Raw genomic sequence first — 16664 nt, forward strand, 5'->3', positions numbered from 1 at the left:
ACCACAGCTGACGAGTCCCATCTGCTTAAAGTGTCTATATTGATCGCACATAATGGTTTATAATAGAACATAGAACATAGAATAGTACAGCACAGTACAGGCCCTTCGGCCCACAATGTTGTGCCGACCCTCAAACCCTGCTTCCCATATAAGCCCCCACCTTAGATTCCTCCATATACCTGTCTAGTAGTCTCTTAAACCTCACTAGTGTATCTGCCTCCACCACTGACTCAGGCAGTGCATTCCACGCACCAACCACTCTCTGAGTAGAAAACCTTCCTCTAATATCCCCCTTGAACTTCCCACCCCTTACCCCTTACCTTAAAGCCATGTCCTCTTGTATTGAGCAGTGGTGCCCTGGGGAAGAGGCGCTGGCTATCCACTCTATCTATTCCTCTTAATATCTTGTACACCTCTATCATGTCTCCTCTCATCCTCCTCCTCTCCAAAGAGTAAAGCCCTAGCTCCCTTAATCTCTGATCATAATGCACACTTTCTAAACCAGGCAGCATCCTAGTAAATCTCCTCTGTACCCTTTCCAATGCTTCCACATCCTTCCTATAGTGAGGTGACCAGAACTGGACACAATACTCCAAGTGTGGCCTAACCAGAGTTTTATAACCTCTGCTGGAGCCAGTGTAACCTCTGCTTCCCATGTCATGTCAATGCCATGAGACAAAGAAGGAGTGTCTTCTCCTGAATTGTGTCTATTGTATATTGAATATTACAATAATATTTGAGTAATCTTATATATATATTGTTTGATTAAGCATTCTTGTTCATTTAAGTAATTCAATATGGGTTATATGTATAAATACATGAATTGCATACGTCATCACGCTATGAAGTGATACGTGTATGCCTCGCTTAAAGTAAACACTAAGTTAGACCCATATTCCTGGACTCCTGTGTTTTCCTTTGAATTAGTTCAATGTTTTGGAGTTGCAAAACATAATATTGTCAATTTTGCAAGGTGCAGTCACTATGCCAGCCAGGTCAGTACGACATGGAGAGCAAGCTGTTCAGAATGAGAATCAGAATCAGGTTTATTATCACCGGCATGTGACGTGAAATTTGTTAACTTAGCAGCAGCAGTTCAATGCAATAGATAATCTAGCAGAGAGAGAGAGAGAAAAAAAATTAATAAAATAAAACAATAATAAATAAACAAGCAAATCAATCACATATATTGAATTGATTTTTAAAAATGCACAAAAACAGAAATACTGTATATTAAAAAAAGTAAGGTAGTGTCCAAAGCTTCAATGTCCATTTAGGAATCAGATGGCAGAGGGGAAGAAGCTGTTCCTGAATCGCTGAGTGTGTGCCTTCAGGCTTCTGTACCTTCTTCCTGATGGTAACAGTGAGAAAAGGGCATGCCCTGGGTGCTGGAGGTCCTTAATAATGGACCCTGTCTAGAAGTCATTTGAGTTAATTGATAATTTTCTCCACGATCTAATTGTAAACTTCTGGTATATTTCTTTCTTGATGGTGGTTTGATGTTTATCTTTAGAAGCTTTTTTTTGTATGATGCATGGCTCCGGGGTTGTACACCTAATGGTTTCCCCCCCCCCCCACTTTTTCTGCTTAGTAGGGTTTTTTTATTATCACAAAAATTTTTCAATCTTTAAAATAATGTTTTTTTTCTTTGAGACCTTGTAGATGTTGCTTACTTTGATGTACTCGTGTTATTTTTGAATAATAATAATAATAAAAAGATTTGAAAAGAATAATGGATGCTGCCTTTCTGAGACACCGCTCCCTAAAGATGTCCTGGGAACTTTGTAGGCTAGTGCCCAAGATGGAGCTGACTAGATGAAGCTCTTGCCCCTGCAGCAGGCTCCCCCTCTCCACGCAGCTGATGAATGAATAGAAATGGCAGGGACCAAGATAGTTTGGCACCAATAGCATTGCAGGAGTTGCCAGTCAGTGTTGAACTCAATGTAGGACTGCCTTGGAGCACCAGCTCCAGCTTTATCCCAGGGGTTTACTCCCTGTGAGTTGTTATAGCCACAAGGCAGCGGAGGTTTGTGATCTGAGTTTTCCTTCTCCTAAATGAGCTGTCAACCATGGCTAATGATCCCTATCTGCCAAGTGGGCAAAACCTGCGCTAATTTCCCGTTTTTGTGTCTGCCGGCCTGCTGTCCGAGAGGGGTGCAGCTGTTTGGGAGGTGGTTGGTCCCTCGGCCTGGCCTCAGGTGGAAGAACTCCCTGGTAATTTAAGCACATTTTGTGAACTGTAGGAGCATGAAAGACCTTAGGGAATGTCCAGTTAGAATTCCCAATACCTACAGATCCTCCTTTTAATTAGCACAGTTCTCATAATGTTACTAAAACTTGTTCCTTGACAAGTTTAGATTGCACACTCAAGTTGCAATTTTTGTTGGTAAGAGTGGACGTGGATTTCAACAAACACCGACATTAGTTGTTGGATATCTAATGCTGGACACAGGTCAGGCATGTTGGCATGGGTCATTCACAGAAGAGTTCAATCCGGTTTTTTGACTGACTGAAAATAATAGTCCAATCTGGCTCAAGTAAAATTGATCATTTGCTTGATTGATGTCAAACAAAAAGGGGGCTTCTTGATCCAATGCTTAGGCTGCTTCCCCCACTCACTTATTTCAAGGTCCACAAAGGTGGTCATTAACAAGGAGGAAAATGAAATGATAGCAATGTTATTTTTTATTAAGACTAGTATTGCAGGTTGGATTATCTTTTCAAAAATAGTGCTTGTTTTGTTGATAGTTACCATCAAATGCAAAGTAACATCTTATCAATGGAGCTGATGGTGATACACAACGAGAGATGAAGCTACAGTTTTGAATACTGTAATTATACTTGTTGGATTGTGCCTTCTGTCTGCTGTACAATAATGGAAGAACAAGTGCAGGAAGAGTTCAGATTCATAATGCTGCTGTTCCTGCAGCCAGTCAACACTGATGCAGTTTCTATCTCTGGAACACAGATCATAAGAAAGAGTCCCAGGAGTTCACTCATTGGAGATTGTTGCCATGGTACTGCACTGACCCGGCCAACTTGAAGCATGTGTGTGTGATAGTCATACTAAAGCATGCGTTATCATCACATCCAAGTGTCAGGTGCCTGTAGTTAACAAAGGAGAGGGATGCTCAGTGCTGGTGAAGAGATGAGAAGCAAGGCCAACAAGGTATTAGGAATAAAAAAAATCAATCTTGTTCTATTGAACTGTGTTACTTTGTTCTACTGCAAATGCCCGCAAGAAAATGAATTTCAGGGTAGTGCATGGTGACATATATGGACTTTCGTAAAAAATTTACTTTGAACTTTGAACTTTGATCTTAATTCAAATGTTATGTTGCTGGTACCTATGTTGCAGTGTATTTCATCTGATATCACTAATCTGGTATTAAATTTTTCAGAAATCTCTATTCAGGCTCACCAGGTTCAACTTGTCGTGTTCCTAGTACACCCAGTAGGACATACCCTTTAAATTCAGCAGGGTCCTGTTTCCAAAACACCTTTTGAACACACTGGGTTCAAAGTGCAAAGTGTGTATATTGTTATCCAACCCTTGAGACTCATCTCCTTATGGGTAGCTACGAAACAAAGTACCCCATAGAACCCATTAAAAACAAAAGAAAACTGTCCAAACACCTAGTGTGCAGAAAGAGAAAAAAAATCAGAACATGCAAACTATAAAAGCAAGCAACCAGCGTTCTGAACTGAAGTTCACAATGCCAACCATCACTGCAGCCGATCCAGAAGTCCACTAGAAGTCCACCAATTTCCCGTGACTTCTCCATAAGTTCACTGGGGACAGGTTTTCAACATTATTTTTAAACAATGGGTTCAGTGGAAAATTTATTATACTAGATTAAGATTAATTTATTTATCACATGTGCATTGAATCACAGAGTGAAAAGTGTCATTTGCTTTAAAAACCAACACAACTACAAAGGAAAATGTAAACTTGAAGTGTATTGGGGTGATTGGGTTCATGTACAATAATGCTGAAAATCTGCTGTTCTGCATTCACCAAGTGTATCGAACTAGCAGAGTTTTATTATTTAATATAAAATAACATGCCTTGCCTTGCAAAAGACTTGTTGAGGACTGAACCAAAACCTGAAGCAGCAAACATGAAATACTGCATTCAATTCCAGCACTTAAGGGAAATTTGGATAGGTATATGGATGGATGTGATATGGAGGGCTAAGGTCAATGGGAATAGGGAGATTAAGAATTCAGTACAGACTAGATGGGCCGAAGTACCTGTTCTGCGCTGTAGTGTTCGATGACTCTATGACTATGTCGTTGTTCATGCCATTGGGTTGGAGGCTACCCAGATGAATATGAGGTGTTGCTACTCCAACAAGCAGCTGGAGAGAAATTTTAAGGGATGAACTGCATGAAGCAGTGTATTTAGTACAGTCTAAAAATATCAGAGAGCAGCTCATGTGAGGATATCTAAACAGAAATACAAGAGTGGCGGTCGAGACTGAAAGGCACAAAGTAGTAGATCATTATTTTGTTGAGGTCAGTGGTATCTCTAGTGCAAATGGAAACAATGTGTTGTTTGTTTTTCTCACTGGTGTGAATGATATCAGTCTTGGTGTTGTTGAGAGTCTGATGATAATATAGTGAAGGCTTCATCAATAATCCACTCAAAATCAATCACTGAATACTATCAGAAAAGAATCATTGTGGCCCAAAATATTTTTCTATGGTTAATTTTAAAAGATGTGAAACAATTGTATGTGGAATATAAACAACTTTTAACTTTAATTGATGATCCTGACCACAAAGGTCTTTAGATATCCTCTAGATCAATGACCTGAGGACAGTTATTGTAAATATTTTATGTGCAGAGATTGTAGAAAACCGTACTGCTAGCTAATAACACAGGTTTTAAAAGATGCTAGTTACTTGAGTCTGCCTCTTGCAGTAGTCTGAATGTAACATTATTTTTTTCTGTCCTAATGTTGTGCATTCCACATCAGCTTGAGATCTCATGTAGTTGCAATTCTTCCCACACTTTTATGAACGTGATGCTTTAGCACAGTAGTAGGCCATAGGGACTATACAAAAAAAGCATTAGATCATAAGATATAGGAGCAGAACTAGGCCATTTCGCCTATCAAGTCTGCTCTGCCATTTCATCATGGCTGATCCATATTTTCTCTCAGCCCTGATCTCCTGGCTTCTCCCCATATCCCTTCATGCCCTGATCAATCGAGAACCTATCAACCTCTGCCTTAAATACAAAAAAGACTTGGTCTCCACAGCTGCCTGTGGTAAAGAATTCCACAGATTCACCACTCCCCGGGTAAAGGAACTTAACCTTCCAACAATGTGCAAAAGAAATAAGGGGCAGCTAGTCAAAGTCTTATGACATGGAAACAGGTCCTTTGGCCCATTTTATCCACGCCAACCAAGATGTCTGTGTTGATAAACACGAGAAACACTACAGATGCTGGAAATCCAGAGCAATGCACACAAAATGCTGGAGTAACTCAGCAGGCCAGGCAGCATCTATGGAAATGAATAAACAGTCGATGTTTCAGGCTGAGACCCTACTTCAGGAGATGTCCATTTACCCATGTTTTGTACCTGTCCTTCTGGAGGTTTGCAAGAGCAAGATGGATAAGCTGGTTGAGTGAAGTCTCAACAACCACCTTGCACTCAAGGAATTGACTGTAGACTTCAGGTAGGGGAAGTCGAGGGAACACGCACCAGTCCATATTAAGAGTTTAGTGGTGGAAAGGGTGAACAGCTTTAAGCTCCTGGCCATCACTTTTTCAGAGGGTCTACCTTGGGTCTAACATATTGATACAATCACAAAGAAGGCCCACCAGAGGAGCTTGAGGAGATTTGACAAAATCTCCAAAGACTAGCAAATTTCTTTAGATGTACAGTGGAGAGCATTTTGACTGGTTGAGTCACCGTCTGGTATGGAGGCTCCGATGCCCAGGATTAAAAGAGGCAGCAGAGGGTTGTAAACTCTGCCAACTCCATCATGGGCACAACCCTCCCCACTCCTCACCATCAAGGACATCTTTGAAACAAGGTGCCTCAAGAAGGTGGGATTCATCATTAACGACCCTAACCACCAGGGATATGTCTGCTTCTCATTATTACCACTGGGGAGAAGGTACTGGAGCCTGAAGACACACATTCATTTTTTTTAAGAACAGCTTCTTCCACACCACCATCAGATTTCTGAAAGGACAATGAATTCGTGAGCACTACCCCACTATTCCTCCTTTGCATGTTAATTTATTTATGTTTGTAACTTATGGTAGATTTAAGTCTTGTACTGTACTGCTGCCACAAAACAACAAAATTCATGACATAAGTCAGGATAATAAACCCGATTCTAATTCTTGGCGATGGTGGTGATGACAGCAGTCACGTGTCCTGCCACTCTGGAAGCATTCCTCCTGGCAAATGCTGGAAATTTCCGCTGACAGGATCGCTGAGTCCGTGAATTCAGTGACAAGGTAAAGTCACCCAGTACTGGTCACAAAACCTCACACCTTAGTGACTACACAGTGACTACAGGACAAATTGCTCTAAGGTCTCCACATTAATATGTGCCATAAGGTGACTAAACTACGTGGGAAAAGGAGTACCTTGTAAGCAGCATCCAATTTCCATATAAATTCTGGGTGCCCTGTCTGTATATAGCACTGTCCAGCAGTCATCTTTATTTGTCACATCTACATCAGAACATACGGTGAAATGTGTCATTTGTGTCAATTCAAATCAACGAGGATTGTGCTGAGAGGTCGCTTTCTCAGTTTGGACAATTACAATCGAGTTGGCACTGCCTTGGGATAAACAGTTAGTGGTGAAGTTTGAAGCTGCTCAGAGAACTGTATATTTCAGAATAGTCTATGCCACAGAGTGATGGCTTTGCATTCATCACAGGAACGTGTGCTTTTGTTAAATCCAGCCACCTATTTAGTGGGTGGCAGATTGGAGGTACATCTCTACCAAAGGAGGTGCAAGGTGCTACTTCCCTCCACTAGCCTGCAGGTCACCCTTGGGCAAGGTGTAGCACCTGCTTAGCCGCCTGATCAGGGTCACATGAAGCCATGGGAGGCAGGTGGCGGATGGTCCTATCAGCAGCTGGAAGAAACCCACGCGTTCACGGGGAGAAAGCGCTAACGCCGTACTGATGGCGTCAGAATTGACCTCTGAAGCCCTGAGCTGTAATGACGTTGTGCTAATCACTTCGCAGCCATAGCGACCATCAGCAATATATTTAAATAAAAACATAGGTCAATCAATAGTAACAAGTTGCTGAACCGGGGAGTTTGACTCAACCATTCAGAAATTGCTGTGAACCCAGTTCCCACATGACAGGTGATTCCTACAGCCTCACAGCAGCCAGGAAATCCATACGGCCGGACCTGCCTTGAGATTCAGCAATCGGTTCTTCGTCTACTGGGAGGAAGGGGTTGAGGGGAGTACATGCCTAGAATATAGAGCACAGGTCACCTCTCCTTACCGAGGAAACATCTACTCATGACAGAGGGATCACTAGTTTGATTCCAGCTATGGAGGTCAAGTCTATGAGGAGAGATTAAGTGAGTCGGGCCAGGAAGAATAATGGGATGATCTTGTACAAACAGGCAAGGTTGTTGTTGGGCTTGATAGGGTAAGTGCAGGGATAGTGTACCGACTGGCTGGGATGCCTGGAACCGGGAGTCGGATTCAGATTCACATTCATTTATTTGTCACAGATAAACCAAAACAAAGTGAAATGCATCATTTGTATAAACAACCATAACAGTCCGAGGATGAGCTGGGGGCGGCCACGGACGCCAGTTTGGGAACCCTGATCTAGGCCTTTCAATATTAGGTAGATTTCAATGAGATTTCCCCCCTGATTCTTCTAAACTCCAGCGAGTACAGACTGAGAGCCATCAAACGCTTCTTGTTTGTTAACCCTTTCATACCCTGGATAATTTTTGTGAACCTCCACTGGAAATGCTCCAATGCCGGCCGGCACACCCTTTCTTAGATATGGGGTCCAACTCTGATCCCAAAGCCATCAAACACTCTTTTGTCCAAAAACCCTGCAGAGAGAATGAATCCTCAGGAAAAGTGGATAAGTTGATGTGTCAAATAATCAGTGTCCTGATCACCAATTCTTTTAGATGCCAATAACTCTTTATTTAAGGCTACAGAGCATTGATTAATAGATACTTCTACAGGCTTGCAATGGTAACAGAATAAGCTTGGTGAGGCATTTTATCATACAACACTCAATTCCATTCGGTGTCAAAATAACTCTCTAAATAATTTATCACTGAGTTACAACAGTGCTTCTAAAAATAGATCTGGCTATTGTTTGCCTAGTACACATTGTTTGTAGTTTTCTTTCCATCCTGGACAATCTGTGTTGAAATAATGGCAAATATAGCTGATGTTTGGAAAATTAAAATATTTAGGAAATATAGCCACATTACATATGTCTATCCAGTGTTACAATTAACTGTCCTGATTTGAGTGAGTGGCTGTAAGTAATGGTTCAGTGGTTGTGAGGGAATTGAGTAGGTACTAAAGGATGAAAGCATATCCACTGTGAGAAGATGCTTCTTAGTCTGCGCTGGGTAATGCCCCACCAGATTGTCCGTGGCCAACTCCTTTTGGTCCAAAGTTCCTTGCGTAACAAGCTGCAATTGGAAAAAGAAATAGTAATGATTTGAGTAGCACATCGGCACAGCTGCTCGGACTGCTGTCTCACAGGACCCAGGTTCAACCATGATTTGTCTCTGTTCTCTCTGTAACTGTGTGGGTTCTGTTGGGGAAATATTTGAGTAATTCTTGCATATATATTGGTTGATTAAGCATTCTTGTTCGCTTATATAATTAATTACGGGTTATAAGTATAAAAATGTGAATTGCATTCGTCATCACACTACTATCGCTTGGTAAACTCGAAGTTAGACCGGCTTTTCAGACTCCTATGCCTTCCTATGAATTAGTTCAATGTTTTGAAGTTACAAAACAAAACAGCTTTCCTCTGTGTGCTGCAGACGCTTCCCATTGCACAAGGGCATACATCCCGGTAGCTTAACTGAATGCTGTGTATGATGTTAACTGTGCAGATGACTGGAAGAACCTGGAGGGAGTTAAGGAGAATTTTTTAAAAAGGGATTAATGTGGGATTATTGTGAATAGGTGTTTGAAGGCCAGCAGGGACTCGATGCCCTAAAGGGCCTATTTCTGTGTCGTCTCTCTCAATAACTCTTTGCTTCTGAATTAGATGGAATGGGATAGCTTTCTACAATGGATATTGTATGGTTGTCTGTATTCTCTTCCACTAAAACTGAAAAAAAAACACATTTACCATCAGTTTGTTGGCTAGTCTGTAATGCAACACAAGTTAGACCCAGTCAGCCTGCCTCTCATTGCTGGAGGTGCTGGTGATTGTCTTTCGTGTCCAACGATGACAGGAAATCTGTACAGGAGAGCTTTTAAAGAGGAAAAACCATTGCACTAGAGCAGTTCCACTCTCTCGATCTCAGAAGTCCAGGTCCAGCAGTACAGACAGGCGTCACAGACTGGGGTCCTCCTTTCTTGCAGTGGGTGACCACGGCGTCTTCTGCGCCTTGTCATGCCCTTCTCCCTCCACGGAGCGTTGCAGAGCTGCCTTCCTCACCATCCGATCCCACCGTAGATCTTATCTACTCCGTCCGCCGCAGCCGACTTCACATGCGAGGACAGCCATGTCTCTATCTCACCGGAGAATGAAGACATCTGGCTACCCTCATCTGGTTTAGCCCACTCGCCGAAGTGACGTACTGGGTTGTGGCCACAGTCGCAGGCAAACAGCTGCTTGGAGCCACTGATAAGAGCTTAGTGTCCAGTGGGGACCAAAGGTGAGAGAGCTGTCCTGGAATGGACATGAGAAGCCCCTTCACCAGAGGTGCTACTTATCCCTAAACTCACTACTGAATGATTCAAACGTTAAATGTCTTAGTGTATTTTAGTGAAGGGCTACGCCAAAGTGAGTCACCCCTTGAATCAGCTTCTGTGTGGTTACCCTCCCTTGGGGAAGAAAAGGACAGGAGGGTGGAGGATATCTAAACCCGTCAGAGCCCATTGGACAGAGGTGGGACGTAAAATGTGAGGTGGCTTTTCAGTTGCTGACCCAGGCGCCGGTGCTGGCTTTTGCGGACCCCCGATTGCCGTGTGTACTGCACGCAGATGCCAGCCGAGAGGGTTTAGGGGGTGTCCTGTATCAGGATCAGGGCACCGGGTTGAGGCCTGTGGCATTTGTCAGCCAGAGTCTGTCGCCCTCCGAGAGAAACCATCCCACGCCTAAGTTGAAATTCCTGGCATTGAAATGGGCGGTGGTGGATAAGCTGAGTGACTATCTCTACAGGGTCAAGTTTGTGGTGAGGACGGACAACAGCCCCCTAACATATCCCGACCTCGGTGAAACTGGATGCCACAGGCCATTGGTGATTGGCAGCGTTGTCTGCCTATGATTTCAGCCTGAAGTACCGGCCGGGGAGCCAGGACATTGATGCGGATGCTTTGTCCCGACGGGTGCATGGGGGGCTGGACAGGGACGAGAAGTGGGAGAGCGTTCTTGCCCCTGGGGTGAACGCCCTGTGTCAGTTTGCCATCACCGTGAAGGCAGAGGAAAAGGCGAGGCAGGATCGAGTAGTGGATCAATTGGGGGCTTCTGATGATGCCCCACTCCCAGTTTACTGTAGCCTGACTGCTCTGAAGACAAATCAGCTGCCGGAATTGAGTTCTGGGGAAGTGGCAGCTGCTCAGTGAGGTGATCCGGGCATTGGTATCATTTAGGCAGCAGTTGAAAAGGGAGACATGGCTCAGGCGGAGAAGACGAAACAAACTTCGGTGCCTCCATTACTGAAAGAATGGCCTCGGTTGGAGTTGAAGAACCGGATCTTACACTGGATCACGTCAGCCCCGGACCGACCTTGGCGTTGACAGCTGGTTCCGCCTGAGAAGTATCGGAGGATTGCGTTGAAGTCACTTCATGATGATTCTGGACATTTGGGAGTGGAAAAGACCTATCGATTGCTCAGAGACCAGTTTTACTGGCCCTGAATGAAGTCGGAGGTTGAAGAATACTGCAAGTTGTGCATTCACTGCATACAGCGGAAGACACTGCCTACGCGGGCAGCTCCTTTGTCCCACTTGCAGAGTGCAGGGCCCCTGGACCTGGTGTGTATGGATTTCCTGTCCATAGAACCCAATGCCAGTAACACAGTGAATGTCTTACTCATCACGGACCACTACACCAGATATCCTCAGGCTTTTCCTACCAAGGACCAGAGGGTGACTACGGTGGCGAAAGTGTTATGGGAGATGTATTTAGTTTATTATGGCCTTCCTAAGCGGATACATAGTGACCAGGGATGGGACTTTGAGAGCAGACTCATCCATGAGTTACTGGGCATGCTTGGAGTTAAGAAATCGAGGACCATGCCCGATCACCCACAGGGCGATCCCCAGCCTGAGAAGTTTAATCGGACCTTGTTAGACATGCTCAGGACTCCGGAGATCAGCAAGAAGAGCAGGTAGAGTCAGCATATTGGGCATCTGGTTCACTGTTACAACTGTACACGAAATGAAGCTACTGGGTACTCGCCATATTATCTGATGTTTGGGCGCGAGGCGAGGTTGCCCCATTGACCTTTGTTTTGGGACTGATGAGGGTGACTTACCACTGAAGCCTTATCTGAAGTATGTGTCTGATATGAGGGGAGAGCTGAAAAGGGCTTATGAATTGGGTGGGGTGGCGGCCGCCAAGCAGAATCAAGGAAATAAAGAGGAGGTGTGATCAGAAAACAAGGTTCTCCCAACTCCTGCTGGGAGACTGAGTCCTCATAAGGAACTTGGGGCTACCTGGAAAGCACGTTGGCTGACCGCTGGGCGGCCACACCCTATGTGGTGGAGAGTCAGATGCCAAACCTACTGGTTTTCCGGGTGAAACCAGAGGAGGGGAATGGGCCTGACAAGATTCTCCATTGGAACCAACTGTTGCCCATGGGACAAGAGGTGCCGGAAGACCCAGAGCCCGACTTGGAGCCTACACCTAGTAATAGGACTCTGTTAAAACGCGGGGCGACTGCAGGGCCCACAGCAGGAGAGGCTGGGCCGGGCCCCGCCCGTGAGGGGGATACTGATTCGGAGGGTGATGATCTGGATGTGTGGTACATGCTGCCTTTCGCTAACTCCCCATTGATTGAGGAAGAGACTCCTGGCCCTTCTCCCACTGAGTCAGGTGAAGTTGGCGGGGGGCTATCTGTGGGCAGCTTGGGTTACAGCAGGACCCTGAAGGAGAGAAAGCAGAGCCTGGGCACGAGACAGAGGGCTCTGAGTTGCAGGGGGGCCTGAGTGATACGATTCAAGGGAGGACTCATCAAGTAGACCTGAAGTATCCCCAGTAGCGTCTGAGCCTGAAGAGTTAGGTGAGGAGGTATGGAGGCCTCAGAGAATTAGGAGACCACCGGATAGGTTGGTCTATGTAGCACCTGGGGAACAGGGCGTGATCTCTACTGTTTTGGGGAACTATATCACTGCTTTTTACTCCTGGTTTGGGCTTTGTGTTTTGCAGGAAGGGTTGGCGAATTATCTCAATGTCTTGAGGACATGACTAAATTTGGTGGGGGGAGAGTGTAACACGCTGTAAGGTTTCACTGCTAACGTAATGGCCTCTCTGTAATGTTCACTGCTGAGGTAACGGTTTCTCTGTAGCAGCAATGTTTGGGCTATTGCTGGAGATAATGGGATGCATGTAGCCAATACGAGATTTGTGGCTGTGTCTTGTGATTCTGGAAGCAGTTGACTTCGTGGGCTTTTGCCAGAGGGAGAGAGAGATGAAGAGAGAAGACGCGAATGGAGCGATTTGGTATACTGCCGGACGGGGTGGACTCGGACTGAGGGTCCGAGGGGCAGCGATGATCGAAGGAGGATCAGCGAAGGGGAAACCGTGAGCTCCAACTTTGTGTGCACAAACAGTTTAATAAGATTTGGGCCCTTTTTCTTTTATATTTTGTTTCTCTACTAACCATATAGTCAAAATAAGAGTTATAAAGCTTAATTGTTTATTTATATATTGTGAACTGTTTGTTATTTCGGGGTACTGATTTGTAACAGGGGACACATCGCGCAGCACCCACCCAAACGAGATTTCTTAAGTTTGGCCGAGTAGGGGGTTATCACCCCCTATATTAAGCCGCTAGGTGAAGCGAGTGTTACATATATAATAATAATAAATTGGCGGAATAATTGTACGGCTGATATGGCTGGATTATTTGAAAAAGGGAAGGCTTAAATTCTGCATTCCACTCTCATAATTTCTCTTGTATCTCGGAAAAAAGACCGAGGCCAGACTGGTGGGTCGTAATGCTGACTTTATCAGGAATCTTTACTGATTTATCAGGAATTTTAATGGTTGGCTGATGATTCTAGGTTTACTGGAGTCCTGCCAGAGCTGAGGGATAGCCAGCAGAAGGTTAGATTGGAGAATACAGGATTGTTCTCCTCAGTGAAAAGCAGGCTGAGGGACAGATACATTTGGGACATTGAAGAGACTCTTATCTGTGTGACTGTATGTGACAAAAAATGGAGGGCGATGTGGGAGGGAAGGGTTACACGGATCTTAGAGTTGGTTAGAAGGTTGGCACAGTATTGTGAGCCATGTGCTGTTCCAGTATACTCGATATTTGAGAAGTCATTCAAATTATGAAGGATTTAGACAAAATGCAAACTGTTTCCCAGTTATTGAAGAGTTAAACCCCATTCAGAAATTGTTGGTGAAAGACCCAGACGATGGAAAATTAAGAAAAAGATGCTGTGGGAAGTTAGGATCTAAAACTTGGTGTCTGATAAGAGGATGGAACCAAAATTAACTACAGCCTTCTCAGAAATTAGATAAGGGAAGTGTTCAAATTCTGTCTTTAAGCAGGAAGCAGAACCTGAAGGAGAACAGACAGAAGGAATTGAATTGGTTTTAGTAAGAGCTGGTACAGATTTGACGGTCGACTGCTCTACTTGTCACCTTGCCAATGGACTCCTCCTGTGTCATGCCACAGATATCCACTTTAGCTCGGGTTGTGGGTTAACACCTTCAATGCATGTGACATAACTGTTCCTCTCCGGATATCTTGTGTTGAAATTAGAAATTACATGCACATGCAGTGCTTTAACCACATTTCCAAGAAAGGTCTGACTCACGTCACCAGCGCATGATTTGCTTTGAACTGCAGACATTGGATAGATATGGATAAATGCATTTGCCATTTTACTCTCCGCATAATCTCTCCAACAACAGCAAGGTGATTGATTAGTTGAGCTATTTCTGGAAGGGTTATTAAGAGGGAGAAATGTGGCGATGAGTTCCCTGTTCTGGCTGCAAATGAAAGCAAGAAGACTTCTCACAGTCATCTGAATTGAATAGAAGCAATATCAGTCCAAAAGCATTTATCCAAAAAACATTTCTAACAATGGGCTCTCTATCAGTATGTCCCAGGATCAATAGATCTAATTCTAAGTCATTCAACTACAATAGAATTCCAAGAACTCGTTATATTGGGACTTTGGTAGTGCCAGACCAACAGATTTGCTGGATTGTTATTTCTCTTCAAGATTCAAGACTGTTTAATGTCAATCTTCAGTATGCGAGTGTAAGGGAGGACAAAATGATTATTACTCTGGATCTGATGTAGCATTAAAATAAACACATTATGCGTAAAGAACACAATAAAAAACACAAAAATACACAATAAATGTAAATATAAAAGCAATATTTTAAAATGCATAAAACACAACGTACAAGTAACTTTTGTATATATGGACTGACCATATACGTACATCAAATATTGCTAGGTGATGTGTGGGTTAATCAGTAATACACTTTTCTTAAGATGTTCAGCAGTATTATAGTAAATTTTCCCTGGAACTAGGGAAGTCAGCGTGGATACACAAAAGAATGCAGACGCAGGAATAAGAAGCTGGAGAACCGCGCGTCTGTGTTGGGGGAGGGAAGGGGGAAGGAATTGTGAACATTTTGGGTTGAAACTCTGCGTCAGGACTGGAAGTAGAGTGGGGGAGATGGCCAGTGTAAGGAGGAGATGGGGAGTGGTGAGTGGACAGAGCATGCAAATACCAGGTCCACTGTACGTGGATAAGAGGAACTCCAAACATTGCCTGGTGAACCAGACACTGAACCACTGGGGCAGTATATTATACAATGGTCGGACAGTAGATTATCTGACTTTTACTGACTGCCACCTTGATTATCAGGACAGGAAAGTTCTACAACTGGTAGTCCAAACTGCCCAATGCATCATTGCCACCAGCCTATCCAGCATTGAGGATATATATACAGAAATGTGCCAGATAAGGGCCAGTAACATCATGAAGGATCCCATCCACCCAACTCATGGAGCGTTGGTCCCACCCCCATCAGGGAGGAGGCTATGTAGCATCCAAACCAGAACCACCAGACTCAAAAACAGTTACTTCCCCCAAACAGCAAGGCTGATTAACACAACCAGCTAGCAACCCACCTCACCACAGCCCCCAACCACCACTACCTTATCACATGCAGGGATAGACAGACTCTGGCAGATTGAGCGGACGAGACCAATGGAAGGTCCAATGGTCAAGAAGGTGGCCTCTGCAAGCGTCGTGGAACGTGTAGAGCAGGACAAGACACAGAAGACGTCCTGGTCATCCACTGCGCCTAGTCCCATCTCCAGCCGTCTTGACTCTGTCTTGCCACTGGATCCAGATGGGAATTGGGAAGAGAGAGTGAGGCTGACGCTGCGCAACTCTCCCTCACTTAAATCCAAATCACGCGCAGGTCTCGACACCATCATAATGGTGTCGAGGTCCTCATCGACGACGATGGACGAACACACATTTATAGACACTCCTGTACCTAGAATCACTTTACACAAATATACAATCAATGTATAAAAGTTATCTTATGCATTCACATTTATTGCATTTTTAAAAATTATTATTGTGTTCTTACATTTTGCCTTTTTTTGGTGCCGCATCAGCTTGAGTAACAACTATTTTGTTCTCCTTTACGTTTGTGTATTAGAAATAACATGAAACAATCTTGAATTTTGATGATCAGCTCAGCCATGCAGTGCTCAGGAAATTGAACATGCAACAAGCAGCTCTGCATACAATTGACACTGCCATGTACTGCAGTCCCAGCACAATGGATCCCCTCCATTACAAGCAGCAGCCGATACTTGCTTGGCCTTACCTTTACAATAGATTTCTCCGTCTTTGTCTGTGACATTGGTGGATTCCAGGCTTTTGCCGCAGAGTGCACAGCGGAAGCAAGTCTTGTGCCAGGCCTGTGGTGGATTGAAGGTTCCAAGATTTAACCAAAATGATGGCTCATGGATTGAGTAAACAGTAGTAAGTGTTTCACCTATGGGGAGGGGGCACTGCACAGGATCGAAAGAAGCTGCAGAAAGTTGTGAACCCCATCCTGGGCACGAGCTTCTGCAGCGTCCAATCCATCGTCAAGGAGCTGCGCCTCAGAAAGGCGGCATCCGCCATTAAGGACCCCCCGGCACCCAGGACATGCCGTCTTGTCATTGCTATCATCAGGGAGGATGTACAGGAGCCTGAAGGCACACACTCAATGATTCAGGAACAGC

The 16664-nt window shown here is 44.3% G+C and overlaps 1 protein-coding gene across 2 annotated transcripts in view; it reads right to left on the minus strand.

The window, feature by feature from the left end:
* Positions 1 to 8128: 8128 nt before the first annotated feature.
* Positions 8129 to 16664, minus strand: part of csrp3 (cysteine and glycine-rich protein 3 (cardiac LIM protein)) — a 61865-nt gene continuing 53329 nt past the window's right edge. The window contains exons 5-6 of one of the 2 annotated variants that reach the window (XM_063063135.1): positions 16262 to 16355; positions 8131 to 8666 (exon numbers count right to left, since the gene is read on the minus strand). In XM_063063135.1, coding sequence (XP_062919205.1) covers positions 8590 to 8666; positions 16262 to 16355 — 171 coding nt within the window. In that variant the 3' untranslated portion in view covers positions 8131 to 8589. Of the gene's footprint in view, positions 8667 to 16261; positions 16356 to 16664 lie in introns of both variants that reach the window. The other variant, XM_063063134.1, reaches the window with a different exon arrangement.

This window comes from Mobula hypostoma, chromosome 11 (assembly GCF_963921235.1).
Source record: "Mobula hypostoma chromosome 11, sMobHyp1.1, whole genome shotgun sequence".
NCBI classification, from domain to species: Eukaryota; Metazoa; Chordata; class Chondrichthyes; order Myliobatiformes; family Myliobatidae; genus Mobula; species Mobula hypostoma.